At 36.1% G+C, this 18,440-nt stretch overlaps 1 protein-coding gene across 2 annotated transcripts in view; it reads left to right on the forward strand.

The window, feature by feature from the left end:
* The window catches only part of LOC142352156 (WD repeat-containing protein 93-like), a 48,255-nt gene that overhangs the window by 3,189 nt on the left and 26,626 nt on the right, over positions 1-18,440 (forward strand). For both annotated transcript variants that reach the window (XM_075404555.1, XM_075404556.1), the window contains exons 3-6: positions 8,310-8,495; positions 10,368-10,536; positions 10,827-10,924; positions 11,194-11,290. In XM_075404555.1, coding sequence (XP_075260670.1) covers positions 8,310-8,495; positions 10,368-10,536; positions 10,827-10,924; positions 11,194-11,290 — 550 coding nt within the window. The remainder of the gene's footprint in view (positions 1-8,309; positions 8,496-10,367; positions 10,537-10,826; positions 10,925-11,193; positions 11,291-18,440) is intronic.

Raw genomic sequence — 18,440 nt, forward strand, 5'->3', positions numbered from 1 at the left:
CATTGGTCTCATTAAAAAAAGCCAAAGTGAGTTTACGAACCAATTTAACCACGAACCAACCCGATTAGCTCTTATAATTTTCTCTTTTTATAAATCGAACAGTCCTTATGGTTTTTTTTTGATAAGTGGAGCGAACATTAAAGCCGGTGTGAAACGTTTTCTGCGTAGAGAGAGAACTTTGTTTACGCGCGGTATTTTTATGTTGTTTCTTTTAATTTCAACATTCTTGTCCAAATTTTTTTGAAGCGTAGCTTATCAATGATGAGGGCGTGTTTAGAGGCAAATTGAAACTGTTACCGATCGAAGCTGGAACTTTCAAGAAAGAGTTAAAGGTCAAACGTGAACACTTGATTCTGACCAAAAACTGCTAGCCAAATATCACCTCTATAAGTAACCATGGAAAACTGTAAGGAATCAATTCTATTTTGTAACAGCCGCCGTCAACCTGTCAAAGGCAATTTTTTACGCCCTCTCCTTTTTTATAACTCGAAGAGAAGTATTAGTATTCTATAGTTTTTAAGACTCATAGAGGAGAGTATTGGTGTTGTTTTTTTTAGCTGAAGCAAAATTGTTACTGACTTGAACTTTGACATCTTTGATTTCGTACATTGACTTCTGTTTATGTACTAACAGATTCCCCCTCCTTACTTATCTATCCCGGCGCCTACTCTCTTCTCTTTTTTCTTTGATATTACTGATTTCAATATTAATTAGCAAAGTAAATTTCACGACTCTTTGAGTCGTTTCCGGTGTTATGTTTTTAATCCCATTTACCTTTTTTGAGTTTTACAGCTTCACTGCTGACTCACCTCATTCACTGTTTCAGCTGAATGGAATGGATAATTCATTCAATAATGTACCCGAACGTGTTCAGGATCAAAGTACGAAATGAAACGAAACGCGATGAACCGATAAAGACCGGGCAATAAAAGCCCGGGCAAAATTGCAAAGACGCCTCAAAACTTATCGGAGTAAAAAAGAAAATTTATGAGTCTCTAATGAAATTTAAGGAAGAAGAAATGCTTGATCCAACCATTAATGGCACCAAGCGAAAACAATTTCTCAGCAAATTTAATTGGGATAAGTCAATATTCAATATCAGTCAAAAGAAAAAAATGGAAGAACTGTTGGTGCGCTTCCATAAAATTTTTGCACGACACCGATTAGATTTAGGGAAAAATACCGACAGTCCAGTCAAATTGACACCTGAGCATAACCGTCCGGTATATTCTCCAAATGCGATAACTCCGATACACTTACGTGACGAACTAGTTATTGAAATCGCACTTATGCAATATTATGATATCATAACAACGTTACCATTTTCGAAGTATTTGTCGCCGATCTTCGCCCAACGAAAGTCAAGTGGAAAACTAAGAATTCTGATTGATCTTAGAAAAATAAACCACTTACTTAGACATGACTACTCGAATCATAATTTTCCTATTCCGACAATGGCTGATGCCAGTGCTCATTTAGCAGGTAAATCAATTTTTGCAAAAATGGATTGCAGCCAAGCGTACTTTTCGATACAAATGGCGGATGAGTTGAGTATTCAATTACTCGCATTTAATTTTAGAGGGCGTACATTTGCTTTCAAGCGACTTGCGCAAGGCTTAAGCAGATCGCCTACGGCCTTCAGTGCTTGTGTAAACAAACACCTTCATGCATGCGTTGCAAGCGATAGATGCTTTGTTTATTTCGATGACTTAGGATCAGGAGCAATCGATGGAAATGCACTTATTGAAAATTTGGAACACATTTTCGTTAAAATAGAAAGTCTGGGATTCAAATTGTTAATAGAAAAATGCGAATTCGGAATGCCTGAAATTAATTTTCTTGGTCATACAATTACAGGAGATGGCATTAAACCTAATAAAGATAAGCTAGAAAAATTTATGAGAACAGTAAAAATTACCAAAATTTGTAAAACAGACAAGAAGATTAATTGGATTTATTTAGTACTTTCAGAAATTTATTCCAAACTTCGCTGAAAAACTGCAACCATTCTTTAAGCTACTACGAAAAGAAAGCACATTCATTTCAACTTCTGAACATCACATAAGTCTTGAAATGCTGAAAGATGACCTAGAAAAAGCGTGTTCATTGTCACTAAAGATGGCAAAACCAAACTGCCAATTCGTCATCATGTGTGATGCAAGTTTCTATGCAGCAGGCTTTGTATTACTCATTGGAGATTACTCTATTCCCAATAATACCACTTCAAAATCTTACGCATCAGTAGCCTTTGGTTCCCATTTATTCTCTCCAGCACAGCTGAAACATTCAATCTATGTCAAAGAATTTCTTATTGTACAATATGCCTTTGGAACGTTTGAACATTACATATGGTGAGTCTCAGACAAACCAATTATTGTGTTAACAGACAACAAAAGTGTAACACGTTTCTTTCAAGCGAAACAGCTACCGGGCAAACTTTAGAACGCTGTTGACTACGTACTCTCATTCAACTTTGTATTAGGCCATATTCCAGGCAAAGCAAATGCAGCTGCGGATTACTTGTCTCGAGTACATATAAATCCGGCAACAAAAGTGAAAATGAAGCTAGATCAAATACCACTACATAAAATCCAAATTGACGTTTTATCAAATACACCAGATAATTCAATAATGTCAGTATATACTACTGAAGAAATTGTGCCACAAGCTACTCACCACAAAAATCCAGAAATCATAGTTACAAATGCGGATTATGAAATAGAAGCAGAAATTACAGAGCTGAGTTCACTGCATTGTAATCAAATATGTGCAGTTTCGGAAGAAAACCCGCTGGATAAATTAGACTTGAGTGAAAGCCTGTTACCATTGAATGTTGAGAAAGAACAACGCAACGACCCAGACATAGTGAAAGTAAAAACCTGGATATTGAATAAAATTAAACCGGAAACGACGTATTCAACGTATGACTTGAAGAAATACCATAAGCACCTTAGCCGACTAACATTAGAACATGGTATACTGTATAGAAAGTTCTTTGATCATACAGGACAAAATCACCATTAACAGATGGTTCTTCCTAAACATTTACGAACAGAGTTACTGTACCGTATTCACAACAGTAAAATGAAGGGACACTTGGGAATACAAAAAAGAGTACGTGAATTCCGCAAAAAGTACTATTTTCCTGGTTTCATTGACTTTCTAGTAGTAAATATTAATAATTGTTTAACGTGCGCACAAGCAAATTCTCCACAGCACAAATGTTTAACACCTCCACTAAATGCAGTCAGTTCTAACACCAGCCTACCAGCTGACATGCTCCAAATAGACATTGTAGGAAATTGCCCCATAGTGGCGGGTTTTCCTATAAATTGACCGGAATGGACGTTTTTACAAAATACATGTTCGCGCAACCACTCACTTCAATATCGGCAGAGACAGTAGCAAAGTATCTTGTACAATGGTTTATGCGACGTTCATATATACCACTTTTAATAGTCACTGATCAGGGTTCACACTTTGTTTCAAAGTTACTCCATGAACTCCCAAACGTTTTAGAAATAAAGCTCGAGCATGCTACAGTAAAGCACGCACAAACAATTGGTGTAGTTGAGCGATCTCACGGACCACTGAAGCGCTATTTAAGAATATACGAAAATCAATTACAACACGATTGGCATAAGCACATAGACTTAGCAGTGTTCCAACACAATACTAGCTACCATACAACTATTGGTTGCCCACCGACGCTACTTTTTCATGGCCGCATTCCAATGAATCCTATAGATATAAGATTTAACAACAGAACACTGTACCATCATAGTAGCAGGTATGGATACATATCTGATTTACAGAGCAAAATGACGACACTTTTCGGGCATACAAAAGAATACTCGTGAAATCTTTCAACAAATATAAAGAATACTATGATAGAAAAGCAGCAGACGCGCCACTGAAATTACATAAATATTGTGTCGTGTTCAGCCCAAAACTGTCTAACGAGCACGGGAAAATTAGTCTCCTACAATGTAAAAGGAATGGGCTATATCGAATTGAGAAAGTTTTTTCCAGAAGCAATTACGTAGTCAGAAAAGTTAATACAATCCATACTCAAATAGTCCAGTGTTCGATTAAAATCTATCATACCACAGTACGAACAATTCACTCCAGATCCTTTAGTGCTTGAAGTTTTACGAGAACCCGAAATTTTCGACAGTAGTTTAGAAGAAATGCTTTACAATCCATGGGGTTTAAATAGAGTAACCAAAGTAGAAACAAAAATAACAAAATCGAAACCGAATGATCAACCAACAGACAATACCCCGGAAAGGAGAACGGCTGATTCAAGGTTCTCTAATAGCCAAACACAATCAAGTGCTGACTCATCAAATTCGATCTTTAAAACTCCGGAATCAATTAAAAGTGATCCAGTACATTCAACATCAAGTTAAGAAATTTTAAGTCCAAAACCCGTCAGTACCAGAAAAGCGACTCCAACACCTGAACCAAAAGCACCAGTATCAAATTTAGCAAAAATAATAGCAAATAAAAAGGCTGAAAGAGCGGCACAATCAAGTAGTTATAACTCAACTTCACTTTCAACGGCTCAAAAACCAGTTTAACAAACTGTAACAGTGCAAGCTAAACAACAATCTCCGCAAGTCTCCAACACGGTTTCACGATATGGTCGAGTCAGGAAACAGACTCAGCATTTCATTTTCAATCTAGTTAGAGATTTTTCTACCAAAAAATTATTCTATGTAAATTACCACAACATTATTTCTTCTATAAAAACAACGCATTGATATTAGAGTGTGTTTATGTTCATATAGATTACTTTCCTAACTTAATTGCATTGCACACTGAATGAACACCAACCAAACCAAAATTGCCTCTGGCAAAACTGTAATATGCACAAATCGAAAGAGAAGAAATGAAAATCTTTATCCCAAATTATTCATGTTCATAACAAAATTATGATTAGAAAAAACCACAAAATGCAATTATTTCAAGTTACAATAAAAAATTGAAGAATCCGTCTGCATACGATTGTAGCTTAGGTTCTTGTGCATTGAATGAACCCATACTCATTATCGAAACTTTTATATGCTCGCAGCGTAAATTACAATACTTTACAAAAACGTACTTTTATTGGGCAATTTAGTCATTTGGCCGCCGTTGAATTTCAACTCCAGCCCGACATGTTTGATACGCATTCCAGAGACTTGTTATGCTGTAGAAACTATCGTAGAAAGCCTTCAACTAAGTGCAATCTTAGCTGAATGCTTTCTACAAATAATACAAACAAATTCTTATAATTATATTCCTATATTCCCTAACTTATTTCTCTAAATTATTTATACCCATATCCTTATTTCGCTTTTCTTCATGTTTTGCTTTCTGACCAGGCAAAAAGAAATTCCGCTTGCGACTTTAACTTGGACCAGCAGGGCGACCGCGTTTACTTGTACTAGTGGTAATAACAACATTTTGTCCAGAAGAAGCATACGATTGTAAATGCTCCGTTATTCCACTGACTCTTCCAAGTTGATTATCACGAAAACTACTCCATTCAGCAGCTCCCTTTATGCCATGAATGTTAATCAGACTTTTGAACGCATTGTTTTGTAAACCATTGCCATAGTTGCTGAGTGTTTCTTGTGCGCGACTAATATCACTTATATTAATCGCCTCCCAACCCAAGACAAGTGACGGATCGGTTGTGAAGGTTAAAACTGAATGCGCGCATAAAGCAGGCTGGCAGAGGAAATGAGATTTGTTTGGAATGTAGTAGTACATGGATTGTTTGTATTTTGCATTGTTTGTATGTAGCATCTTAAATGAAAATTACGTCTCATTACATTACGAATGGAGAATGTTTTAGTTGTTTACATTTGAATCTCTAAAAATTGAGTTACACTGAAAGATTAAATTTCAGAGGTACTTAGAGAAACACAAGGAAGCGGAACATGTTTCAACTGAAAACATACTTACCATTAGTGATGAGTTAAATTATTTCATACATTACGTTACAACAAGACACTAAAAACAAACATTTCACTTCAGTTATCAGAATATTGCTAAAATTATGCAAATTTAAATAAAAAGTTAAATGTTGAAAGGTGGGGTCTAGTCTATACCCACACTATTTTTAGAAATTTGCAAAAACAAAAATAAATGCAGCTATTAAAGATTTACAGAAAACACTAAAAACAAACATTTCACTTCAGTTATCCAATGAGTAAACTTGCAAACAATAATATGTTTTGAGTGAGCAACAGTTGATGCAACACTTCAACCTGACGAATCAAGCGAGTGCTCCGGCAGATATAGACAACATGCAACTTGTTTGCAAACAAATTGCGCGAAACCTGAACACCCCATTTTAATTAATTTATATCTTAAAATTAGATACTCATTGCATGAAAAACGGCAGTATACCAACTATAATACCAAAAGCCGTCCTGTTGATGTGTTTTTTTAAATGCTTCAAGGAATCAATGCTTTATGAATGAATGCTAAGTAGTATAATCTCTAATATTAAAGAAGCGCAGAGTAATGTCTAAACTTTGATTGGATTTAAAGTTAAGCCATTTCTATTTAGATTTAGTTAAATCTTATTGGTGGAGAAAATGTATGAATTATTGAATGAATTAGTTGTAGATAACTTGCCATTAGAAGGATTGGATTTGTAGAATTGAAGTAGTAGAAAGATTTTGAATAGTTGAAGGAGAAGATTTAGAAGGAATGAAGAAGAGAATTGATTGTTAGAATTATTATTGTTTTGGGATAACTGCTAGACCCACATCCGAAGGCCTAAAATATATTTTAATTATCAACAAATACTCGATAATATAACCAGAGACAACCAATATAAGTGCATTAACCATGTTCAACGAATCCAATGAAATTGCAGACCAAAATAGAGTAATTGTTGACACTTAGAAAAAGTTAGACAGTAATTTTGATCACTTTTGTTCGAACTGTTTCAGTTCAAGTTTTTAGTGTCGTAACGCCTCTTTTTCCGGCAATCAACAGGCTGTTTAAGTCTAGATTCCATGTACACACTGTGAAGTCATCGGTTTCATTTCGTTTTTGTCATGCATTTTGAAACAAGCTGAATTGGTTTGTTTCCTCTGTGGTTTTTCTTCTGGAAGTGACGCCAGATGTAATCTAAGTTCAGTGCAATTTCTTTCGTTTTTTTTTTATTTTTACTAATGGTTTTAAGTTGTGTTCTTGCGGGTATTTCTTTTTCAGTGCAGCGACTGAAGTTTAAATCTTAAGATAAACAATTGAAAACAAGATTTTCATTTAGTTTTTCGATGTTTTTGTTCTCTTGTTTTCAACTAGCAATTGGCTGAATTGGAACGGTATCGCGTTCGTTGATGACTTTTTTTAATGAATTTAAGTGTTTGTTTTTCTGTTTTAGATCTGTCAAGTTTCCACAAAAGTTATCTGCTTTAATCTTTCCCAATTTGTCGGGTTACAGTTCAGAATTGGGGAAACGGGCTATTTCGTGACAATTATTAACCGGGCCATTTTTTGGAACTTCTGTCAACCTTAATATTTTTGCGGTTTCAAGATTTCTTGTTTTTGCTCTCAAAATTTTGACTTAAGAATTTAGATCTTAGTGATTATCTGTTTGTTTTCTGAACGGCGTATTTTGCCTGCTTCATTGCTGTCAATGCTGAATTGCTGTAAACCCGTTACAAGGTTTCACCAAGTCTTCTAGTTAACTCTGGTAAAGAATAATTGTTTGCGGACAAGAAATGGACGTCTCAGGTGCAATAAAAGTTTTTGGTCACACAGATTCGTAATAGAAAACATAGTCAATTTCCTCTAATACACATAAGTATAAAATGCAAATCAAAATAAAACTTCCCAGCAATTAATAAAAAGAGAATTTCTCTTTTTCGGTCTGTTTTTCTTTTTAAATTTATGAGACTGCAGATTTACGAAGCGTTCAAGCTGCAATCTACCAGCTTTGTTATCTTTGTGGAAAACACCGTTTGTAGAATTGTAAATGAGTATGGCCTTTCGGATCTTTTTTTAAATCTTTTTTATACACAATAATTTATATTAGTACTGCCCGTTCTCTGTAACTGGGGGTGCATAAAGTACGGGGGACAACAAAAAAGATCGCATCTGTCTATCGTTCTCTTAATCCCTTAAATTGTTTTGTCAACATTAACGGATAGCTTGTTGGACAGCTAGAGTTTGATATAACAACCAATATGAGTACCCTCATTGTCCCCAGACCATAAGTGGATCCAGGCACAGCTGAACTGAAAGTAACACTTTACTGAGCCTGACAATGGGTCTGTTACTAATTATACAAATTTGTTTAGAATTGTCACGATGTGCGTTGCATGTGCCCGTCTCCGGATAACAATGCAGCCTGGTTGTACGCCGGAACAAGTGACAATAAACTGGCCATCTTTGACAGTGCATCACATGAGTTGGTCATGGAGTGGACTGAGGAACCAATCAAACTGAAGTCGATCAAAGTGGCTCCACTTGGTGAAAGTGTTCAGGTGATATTATGGATCTGTTTTATCCGGTATCCCTCTCCCCCTCTCGCAAAATGATTGTTTAATTGCCCCCGAATGAAGTGTGAAGCAATTAGCGCAATAAAGCGGTGAATGTTTTCAAGACATAAGCTAGATAAAACTGCATAGGTAGAATCAGAAGGTACCTTTACAATTGTAACTATAATTGAAAGTTAGTTTTAATTGCTCTCGAACTTAGTGGAATTTCTGGCTTCGAAAATGGGATTAAATTATAAAACCTGAGGGCTTTAAGTGTCTGAGCAGCTCTTAGAGCTTTAGTAGGCTCAAAAGTCAACAGTTCACCCCGAAGCTACTGAGTAAGCAGAAATAACTCAGAGCGTGAAGGGCAATGCTGAATTCAATTGATGCCTTTATAAAGCACTAGATAATGCCTAAATAAGTTAATCAAAAATGTATAGTGCGGTTTTCCTAATTGAATTAAGATTAGCTCATTCTGATCATTCGATATCTGCATTAGGAGAGGTTTCGTGACCCAAAGATACATTGAGCTAAAAAAATACATTTATAAAAACATTTCAATAAATGATAATAAAGCGTTTTTTGGGGGGCTGAAATACAAAGGCAAAACGAAGTGCATATAATTGTATCAATTTTGACCATGTTTGACTTTAATGATTTGCGTTGAAGCTGTTAATGCAGTGGGAAACAATTTTTTGAAATGTCGATTGAGTGAAAAAACTGGTGGTGCCTGTTCTCATTCAGAATAAATAAATATTTGCTCTCAAACTAAATTTGTAGCAGTTTTTGGGTCATGCTGGTCTTATGCGATTTGTCGCCTGATCACTTTTTTGTCTTAATTGACTTGCATTTGGTCCTTAACAAGTGAATTAGGTGTAAAAGTACGAGGGCATTCAGTTTCTGTGTAGCTCTCTTCGGGCATTACTAGTTTCTAAGTGTTTAAGTGCACCGAAGCTGCTGAGGAGGTACAACTCCGCCTTTTTTAAGTCACTTGGATCTCTTCTCAAGGTCAACAAAGGATAAGTTCTTAATTAAGCCTGTAATAAGGAAGGCTTCAGAAAAATTTAATTTTGTTTTTTCCGAACCATTCAATTATTAAAACAAATCTGGGCAATTGTTTTGACAACTATATCAATCGAGTTTAATAAATCGTGCAATCTGTATTCAAATCACGTATGACGAGCAATCACATCTATTTTGGCAAGCTGTCAGCTATATTAGTTCAACCAAAGAGATATTTTTAAAGAGCCTTTTGAAATAGTTTCTCGATCTACCATTTTCTCCATGAAACCTTGCTTACTAGTATTAGAGGATCACATAGCTCTTCTTAGCAACATGTTTTGAAAATTAGAACAGCGGCCGTAATCAACCTTAACCCCCCCCCCCCCCCCCCCCCCCCGCTTTGCCCTGTGACCCCGTGATTACGCCCTCCATTATTGATACTTAGTAATCTTGTAACTTTATGTTATATATGTGGTTACATAACAATGTACCTAAGACACAGTACTAAATTTATTCACTTTGATCTCTTCGTTGAATAATCCTGTCGAAAATTAGCAGATGTTATTGGAAGGATGTTTGGTCATTCTCAAGCAGATAACTCATCTTATGTTTGATTATGTTATAAGTTATCTTTCAGTCATTATAATGCTAAACTGTCTCTCTGGTGATTATATTAATATGATAAAATATTGAGTATCTTTTGGAAATTTTTTCTTTGGGTATTTTGTTGTCCTGGCACCGTTATGCGTAATGATTAGTTCCACTTCGTATTAGTCTATATGATTAGAAAAACGCATCAGTTTATTCACACAGGCTCACAAAGAAAACTTTTGTTCACAATTGGTGAACGAGATAACCCATCTGTTTCATTTGCAGGTGGTGATAGCCGAGGATGAGTCAGAATCCTGTCGTCTATTCGTCACTGCCCTGGACAAGATCCACTTTGTGAAGGTGTTGAATGAGGGGGATACGTTCCAGGCCAAAGTCACCTGTGTGAACTCATGGCTCGCTCATGATGCTACGGCCCTAGCTCTTTTTGTGAAAAGTAAGCAGATATTAATAGCTACTTTCTCTACCCAATTGGTAGTGTATGCTTGGGAATTAGTTTGAATTTATTACCTTTAATACATGTATATATACAACCGATTATTGGACAGTTTGCTTAATAGCCAACATAACTGTATATTTGATGCAAGAGGTAGCAGTATTATTGGATTGTTGGCGTAATTTTCAATGTTAAAGACCAGTTTTTCTCATAGTACTGCTGTGTTAACCGATACAAAAATTACACATCTGTAAATTAATATTTATTAATTGAGTTTTGTTTCCTTCCAGACAGTAATACTGGACTGATGTACATTGAGTTCTTCAAATGTCCCGTGGATACCTGGATGAAGGAAATAGACAATGCCAATCAACAGTACCAGAAACAGGTAATCCTAGTTCTAGATCTGATCTGAGCTGGCTGCTATCAAGTATTATAACTAGTCTCATAAAACATGGAGACTTTTCTCACAGAGATGTGGAATTTCTTTTCAATAATATTTTTTAAATGAAGAAATTGTTTATATGGAGCTAATAGCATCTCTTATGAAATAGCAACAACTCATTACAAAATATCGAAAATAGTTTATTATTTGTAAATTGGTGCTAGAACTTGATCGAAAACAAAATTAGAAACGTTAATTTTGATTTGTTTTAGCTGAGTAGCACTTCAGATGTTGCTGTGTCAATACCCTCAATTTCCTTCTCCAAACCTTCACCTATTCTACGCGTGAGACCACCACAACTACCTCAAGGTCAATATGACAGTAGATCTATTCTCTTCTCAAGTTCACCCTATTAGGAGCACATAATTTTGACCTATAGAAACGTACTATCACCGAGCCAAATGAACTTTGGCTCATAACCGGCATAGGAGGGCCAAGTTGCAAAAAGGAAAAATCTCAAATTACATTAATTGCTGTCGAACGAAGTTTGAAGTCATTATTGTAAACGTGTCTTCTTACGCGATCTTGACCGTTTGTCGTGCCCTCGACTTCTTGCGTTTTGCGAGATATATATTACCTGCTCATCAGGGGTATTTCATTTTGAAGGAGCCGAACTCATTTGGTGGTTGTTTAATATTAAAAGTCCAAAGTCATTGCATCGAAATTGTTGAGAAATTGGTGTTTGAACAAAATTTTCATTTTTTAGATTTTTTTGACGTACGACAATTTGACTTTGTTTTCAGGTGTTCCTTCTGTCCTTTTGTCGTGTGATAGAAATAATAAAAGATGTTTTTGACTTCTAAATATGTATAGTATAATGTGGTTAAGGATTTTAGTTCGTAGTTGTTAATTGCTCTCAAACGAAGTTTGTAGCAATTATATTAGTCCTGTCGGTCTTTTTTTTATGCGATTTTTCGCTTGACCAATTTTTCGTCTGACGCTTTTGACTTTTCGTCCTCAAAAACGGGATAAACAGGTAGCGCCCAGCGGGCATTATGTGCTCTTAGAGCCTTTCAGGTCTGTTTCAGCTCAAACTGTCTTGGAGACTTATACTTATACTTATGGTGTGAGGGGCGGTTCTTAGAGGTTGACACCCCCCCCCCTTTGTTGACCCCCCACCCCCACTATTGGCTCCACCCCCCCCCCACCGCGCTTTTGCCCCCACCACCCAGTGCTGCCCCCATCAGCCCCCGGTGCACCCCCCCCCCCCCGTGGCTAGCTACTGACCAAGCCAACCGCTCGCCGGTCGTTTGAGAGCAATTCGCCCGACGTTAGTCGGTTATGTTATTTTTTGTTTTTTTTAGGGCACTAATTTTTAGTAAAGTTTCTGATTTTTTGACAAATTGCGCACTTACCCCTTTTATTTCGTCTCTTTTGATTTTGGAAAGATTGTTGTACGGTTTACGACTTCTACGGATGCGCAATGTCAATGATTGTGTAAAGTGTTGTCCTTTTAATATCGGTCAAGGTCAAAAAGCGAAACCAAAAGAATTTGGATAAACCAATGAAGCTCGGTCACTAAGACTTTGTTTTTAATAGCCGCGAAGCGATAGCGGCTATTATTGGGGACATCGTGGTTTTTTTAATTCGTCGTCTCCGTCGATGATTCTTACGACCTGACTTCTTGGAATTGACTTTTTCACTAACTTCTATTGCTTTGCAGTTAAAATTTGTGTGCGTGACGTCATTTCTGCTTTTAGGCCAATTGCGTGACTTACCTCACTCAAAAAAATGACTTCTGAACTCACTTATAGAACTTTAAATTTTATGAACATTTTAGTTAAAGATCAATAGTGTGCATCTAAGTAGTGCCAAACTTATACGCCCTAATTCTTGAGTATTAGTCTTGAGTTTTTGATTTCGAATATCAATTTTGAAAAAGCTCTCTGAGCACTTTTTCCTTATAGACCGTATGTGTCATAAAATTGACAGTCCGAATCTATCCCTAGTGGTCTATTAAAGGACTGGTGGTCGATCTATCTCTTATTTCTTTGGTTGTTTCAGTTCATGGAAGGCCACAAGCGTCTATCGCGGCTATTTTCCGGCAATCTGCCGGCTATGTTTTTAAGACTTCGTGCTGTACGTTATCAATTGGCTTCAGAGTAGACTGCTTACTGGTATTAGTATTAAGCTTATTGTGTTCGAATTTACAGGCGGAATTCACCATGTTTGGCAATTCTAATGAAACTGCGAATTAAATTAGAACATTTTTTGACTTTTGGAAAAAATTTGCTGTCGTATTTTTTTTACTTTTTTTCTCTAGGTTAATCAATCCCAACGTTGGTAGATGCGTTTAACGGAGGCAACTTTCCGGCAATCTTCGGGCAATCTTTTTGTCGTTTGACGCTTTTTTTCGTTTTACTTCTTTTCACGCCACAAATCTCAAAGAAGCGGTTTTTTAACAACACAACGCTCTTCCTGTGCTTTTTTGCGTGTTACGTCACGTGTGACAGTCATTAACAGAGACTTTTCAACCTGAATTGCGTGCTAGGATTTTTAAATAATCAATGACTTACCTAACTCTCTAAATGACTTTTTAATCATTTCAAACTACTCTGATTCTTGTAAGGTCTATAAAAAACGGCTGGTAAAGTTAAGGTTTCGGGAGTCAAATGAAATAAGAAATTGAGTTAAAATTTTCAGTCAATTATAATGAAACACATGAGTTTTAAATAACTTTTATGGATTGCATTAACAACTAGATCATTTTAGTTCAATAACTGTTGCTATCTTATCTGTATTTTACGTTACTCTATTTCGCAGCTATTTGGGAAATATGCCGGTTATCTTTTCGATTTCTAACCTATCGAGTGAACCTTTCAGTCGTTTTTGCAAATAAGAACATCTGTATGCAATATTGAGCAACGTCTCCTACTCAAATGGCTATTATTTAGCCGCTCAACTTTTAGAATCCAAACAGTTTAGATTGTAAAAGTGCTCTGTCTTTTTAATTTCTCTCGAACAAAGTTTGAAGCTATTACTAACATCCGCCGTCAGCCTCTCAATGGCTATTATTTAGGCGCTCTCCTTTTTACAGTTCAAGGAATTTGAATTGTATTGGGGCGCTGTCTTTTTTTTAAGTTTTAAGATCTGTTCACACATTTTCATGATTTTGAAGTCAAATTGGAGTAGTGATTTTGGTCACACAGAAACAGGAAATGGAGCGAAAAAGCGAGTGGTTTTCCGGCGTAAAATTTTTCCGCTCTATTTTTAAAGTAGTGAGAAAACGGTGTTTGAACAAAAATGCGCTTTCTCACTGGTGTTTTTTTGTTCACATGCGGCAATTTCACTTTAATTTTTACCGTTTTTTCGATTTTTGGATCGGTTTTTTTTTTCTAAATGGTTTTCATAATCCATTCATAGTTCATCCTAGGCCTAGGGCTAGTGGTTTTTTTCTCACCGAAAAATTGTTTTTTTTTCTCAGAAATTACTCACCGAAAAGAACACTTTGGCAGGGTGTGATGAAGTTAATGGAAAAGCTTAGTGGTGCGGCTTTTCTTTTTAATAACCTCCCTGCTCTTCTCAGTTCGCTATTATTGCGATCCTAGTTTTTTTTACATTTCAAACTGTTTGGATTCTATTGGTATGCTGTCTTTTTTTAAAGGGGAGTTAAAGGGAGCTTGATTTTTTTCCAAGTACCTTTAAAGTGGAGTAAGATACCACAAATCCAACTTTTCTTCCAAAACACTTATTCTGACCAAATCTTTTGCAGATACGCAACTGGTTGGACTCGCATGTTTGTGTTGTGCACCGAAAAACGAAAAAGCAAACATAAAGGGATGTACTGAGACTTTAAATTTAAGCGTGTTCTGCGGCAAATTGTAATTTCCACCGCAAATCCAACTTTTCTTCGGAAAAACTTATTTTGACGGAATATTTTGCAGATCAATACTGATTAGACTAGCATATTTGCGTTTGGCATCAGAACAGTGTAACTTTAATTATAAGCGTCTTGTACGGCAAATTATAATTTCCACCACAAATCCAACTTTTCTTGCACAACACTTATTTTGACCAAATCTCTTGCAGTTTCCCAACTGATTGGTCTGGCATGTTGCGTTTTGCAACAAAAAGCAAACATTAAGGAAAATACGAATTTTGAAATTTTAGCGTCTTGTGCGAAGAAAAGACTGTTTTAACATGAACATTTACATGAAAAGTTCTGCTTTACATGACTACTCAAAACCCTCATTCTTGTTACAGCAGGAAATCTGGTCGTTTCCCGAACTATTACCTGTTGGCCTTGAGGCATACCTGATATTACAACATTTTTTTCACTTTACTTACTTTCTGAACATCTGGTTCTTGAATCTCAATCGACTCCGATTTGTACGCTGATACAGTTTTCTTGGGGATTTTATAATCCAAAAGACAAGAAGGTGACGAATTCGTGACTGCTGAAAGTAAAACCAAAATCTCGAGAAATAGCAGACTTTTGGAGACTTTTTTACTAAAAGAGACAAGTTTCAGCTTTTCAGGCAAGTTAACCGTTTTGACCAAATCTAGGCTCGAATCAGACTGCATACAAATTGTATAGACTAGTTAACTACTAAAAAATCAAATATAAACTCATATCTCACTCATCTAAACTCATAATCTGAAGCTCATGTAAACTCATAAATGTCACTCATGTAAACTCACAAAAAAAACAAACATAAAAGACTAATACTATTTTGTTTCGTAAAAAACGAACAATAATTGCTTCGCTATCGCTTCGCTTCGTGTCTCTTGGAAAAAAAGCAGCCGTGTAACGCTAACATCCCCATAATCATGAGGTGCACACAAACCAGCGGGGGAACTGGCTAACCGGCGTCTCAACGGGCAGGGTAGGGGAGTGCACCTCATGGGGCCAGAAGCCCTCACCTTAGAATAATAGTAAATAATATTAAAAATAATTTACTATCCTTGAATATATGCGATCTTCAAGATCTCTCAATGTGAGTTGGGTTTGATTTGAGTTACTCTTTGGTGCGATTGAAAAACACTGTTTTAAAAAAGTACAATAGCGAAATTGTCCTAAAAACGTATGAAAACTTAATTTTTTTCCTAGGCAAAGTATACCAAAAATTCGTTCTGATTCAGATTTTACACAAACTGGGGATCTTCTACTTGAAGTTTGGTTGGATTTGAATAACTCCATGACCCGATGAAAAACATCTGTTTCTAAAAACGACATAATCAAAACGTGTACAAGTTCACCGCAAATCCAATTCTTCCGAAACTATTGTTCTGACCATATCTTTTGCAGATACACAACTGTTTGGAGTAGGATGTTTGTGTTTTGCACTAAAAAGCAAACATCAACAAAAAAATACATACTTTTAATTTGGAGCGTCATAAATGAGGACAAATGCGAATACTTCGCGTTAAAGGGAATGATGTTTTGACGAAACGCAGGAGCACCAGCAGATTCATAACCTCATGAAAATTGTCGAAATGATTAAAGTGATTGATCACCAGCTTTATACAGTTAAATAGTGAATGAATAACACAAGCTGCACATGGCAATTAAATTATTTGAGTGAAAAGCACGCAAAAACAGTAAAATCTGCCGGAGTACTACGTCTTTAACATTTGAAAGTCTGTAACAACTTTTTCCTTGTCCAATTATACCAATAATGCTTGCCGTTTTAGACGCCCCTTATATAGCAGATCTCTCACTATGAGAGGCTTGATTTGAAGTACTCTTTGGAGCAATTGAAAAACACTGTTTTAGGAAAGGACATTAGCGAAATTGTCCTAAAGGCGGTATGAATACGTAACATTTTTCCTAGTCAAACTATACCCAAAATTCGTTCTGATTCTGTAAAAACTGGGGATGTACTGTGTCAATTTTGGCTTGATATGAACGAATGACAGTTTTCGGACGTAAGTGATACGAGACAGATACGAGGTCAGAAGCAGTCAAAATTACCAATATTAGGGTCGACTCGCGGTCTATTTTCGCTATCTTGTCGAAATCAGAACAGTAAGACATGTACACCATTAAACCCGCATTGAACTAAGCTTTCAATATCATAATCAAAGTGAAAATAATCCCTCTCTGCGCAGAGATATTAGCAGAAACCACCCAGATCCGACCAAAATTTCGACATTTCTCATGCTCGTAGACAACTTAAAAAATTCTGTTGTTTTTCCAAAGTTCGGTACCAAATGACATATTTTGAATGCCGAGTTTCACGTTTCACTAAAATAGACCATCAAAACACCACATATGTCGGGATTAAAAATTCAATTTGACTATGTCACCGCCGAGATAGCCGACAAAACCGAGGTTCGACACATACAAAGCAAAAATTGACCTTATCAACTCCATAAAACCATACCGAAAATTTTTATGTGGATACTCCCCACTATCTGAGGAATCTAACCCATATATGTACCTTTAATCACTTATTCGGGGGTATCGATTTTTGGGTGACCCAACATGAAGAAAATACCAATTGTTTCAAGTTTGGCCTTGAATACAAACACCACTAAGACATCAAAAATTCTGAAATGACATTTTTTTCAGCATTCAACCCTAAATAACCATTCAAATATTTTTTTTCAGAATTATGTCTAACTTTTGCAATGAACACCAAAATTAAATAAAAAGAATGAGATATTAAGCGTAATTTTTGGTTTCAAACTGAAAGAGAAATACGATAAAGTACAAAAATATTGAGCACCTTTTTTGTGAGGGAATAAACTCCTGCCTCTGCATTTGCGGATTCTGCCTGAAATTGCTTTGCAAATAATTTGTTTCACCTGGCTTTTAATTTATTTGAAGGCTCTCGCTGACATTATTGATCATAAACAACTGGAAGTTGTTTTTATTAAGAAAAAAAAACTGCAAGCGCGTCTGAACATTTTCACAAAAAATATGATAGATTGTCATTTCAAGAAGAATAATTTTTCAAGTGATCTTCCAGCCATAGACAAGAGAATTGTATATAAGAAACTAGAGACTGAGAGCTGATGGAAAAAAGGGCACGTGAAATAGAGTTACTCGGGTATTTTGGGGTACAAAATTTGGGCTTTCACAAAGGTAACTCAAAAATGCTACTTTTTACAAGTGTTTCTTAAATAAATTTTTGACCAGGGAGTATCAGGGTACCAATTATACATCAAAAGCATGGGGATGCACCTATTCCCGTTCAATTCAGTAGAGTACTTCACGAGATATTAACCAAAGTGCACTGGAATTTTGGGAGATCAGCAAAACACGAAATGCTGGCATATTCACAAAGAACGGACCATAAAAGCATTGCAATTTTTTTCTGAGCCTCGATATCTCTCAGCATGTGTTTTGGTGGCTGCCAGCCTTTATTACGGATAGGGAATCAACTTTTTCTCAGACAAGTTCAGTTAACTCAGGAAACAGTCCAGAAAAATTAAAATTTACAGTCCTCTGTAGGCTACTGTTTTAAAGTTGGTCGAGTATTTCAAGAGAAATGCGAGAAGGTAGCAGCAAATA

Source organism: Convolutriloba macropyga, chromosome 13 (assembly GCF_964194025.1).
Source record: "Convolutriloba macropyga chromosome 13, txConMacr16.3, whole genome shotgun sequence".
In the NCBI taxonomy this organism is placed as follows: Eukaryota; Metazoa; Xenacoelomorpha; order Acoela; family Convolutidae; genus Convolutriloba; species Convolutriloba macropyga.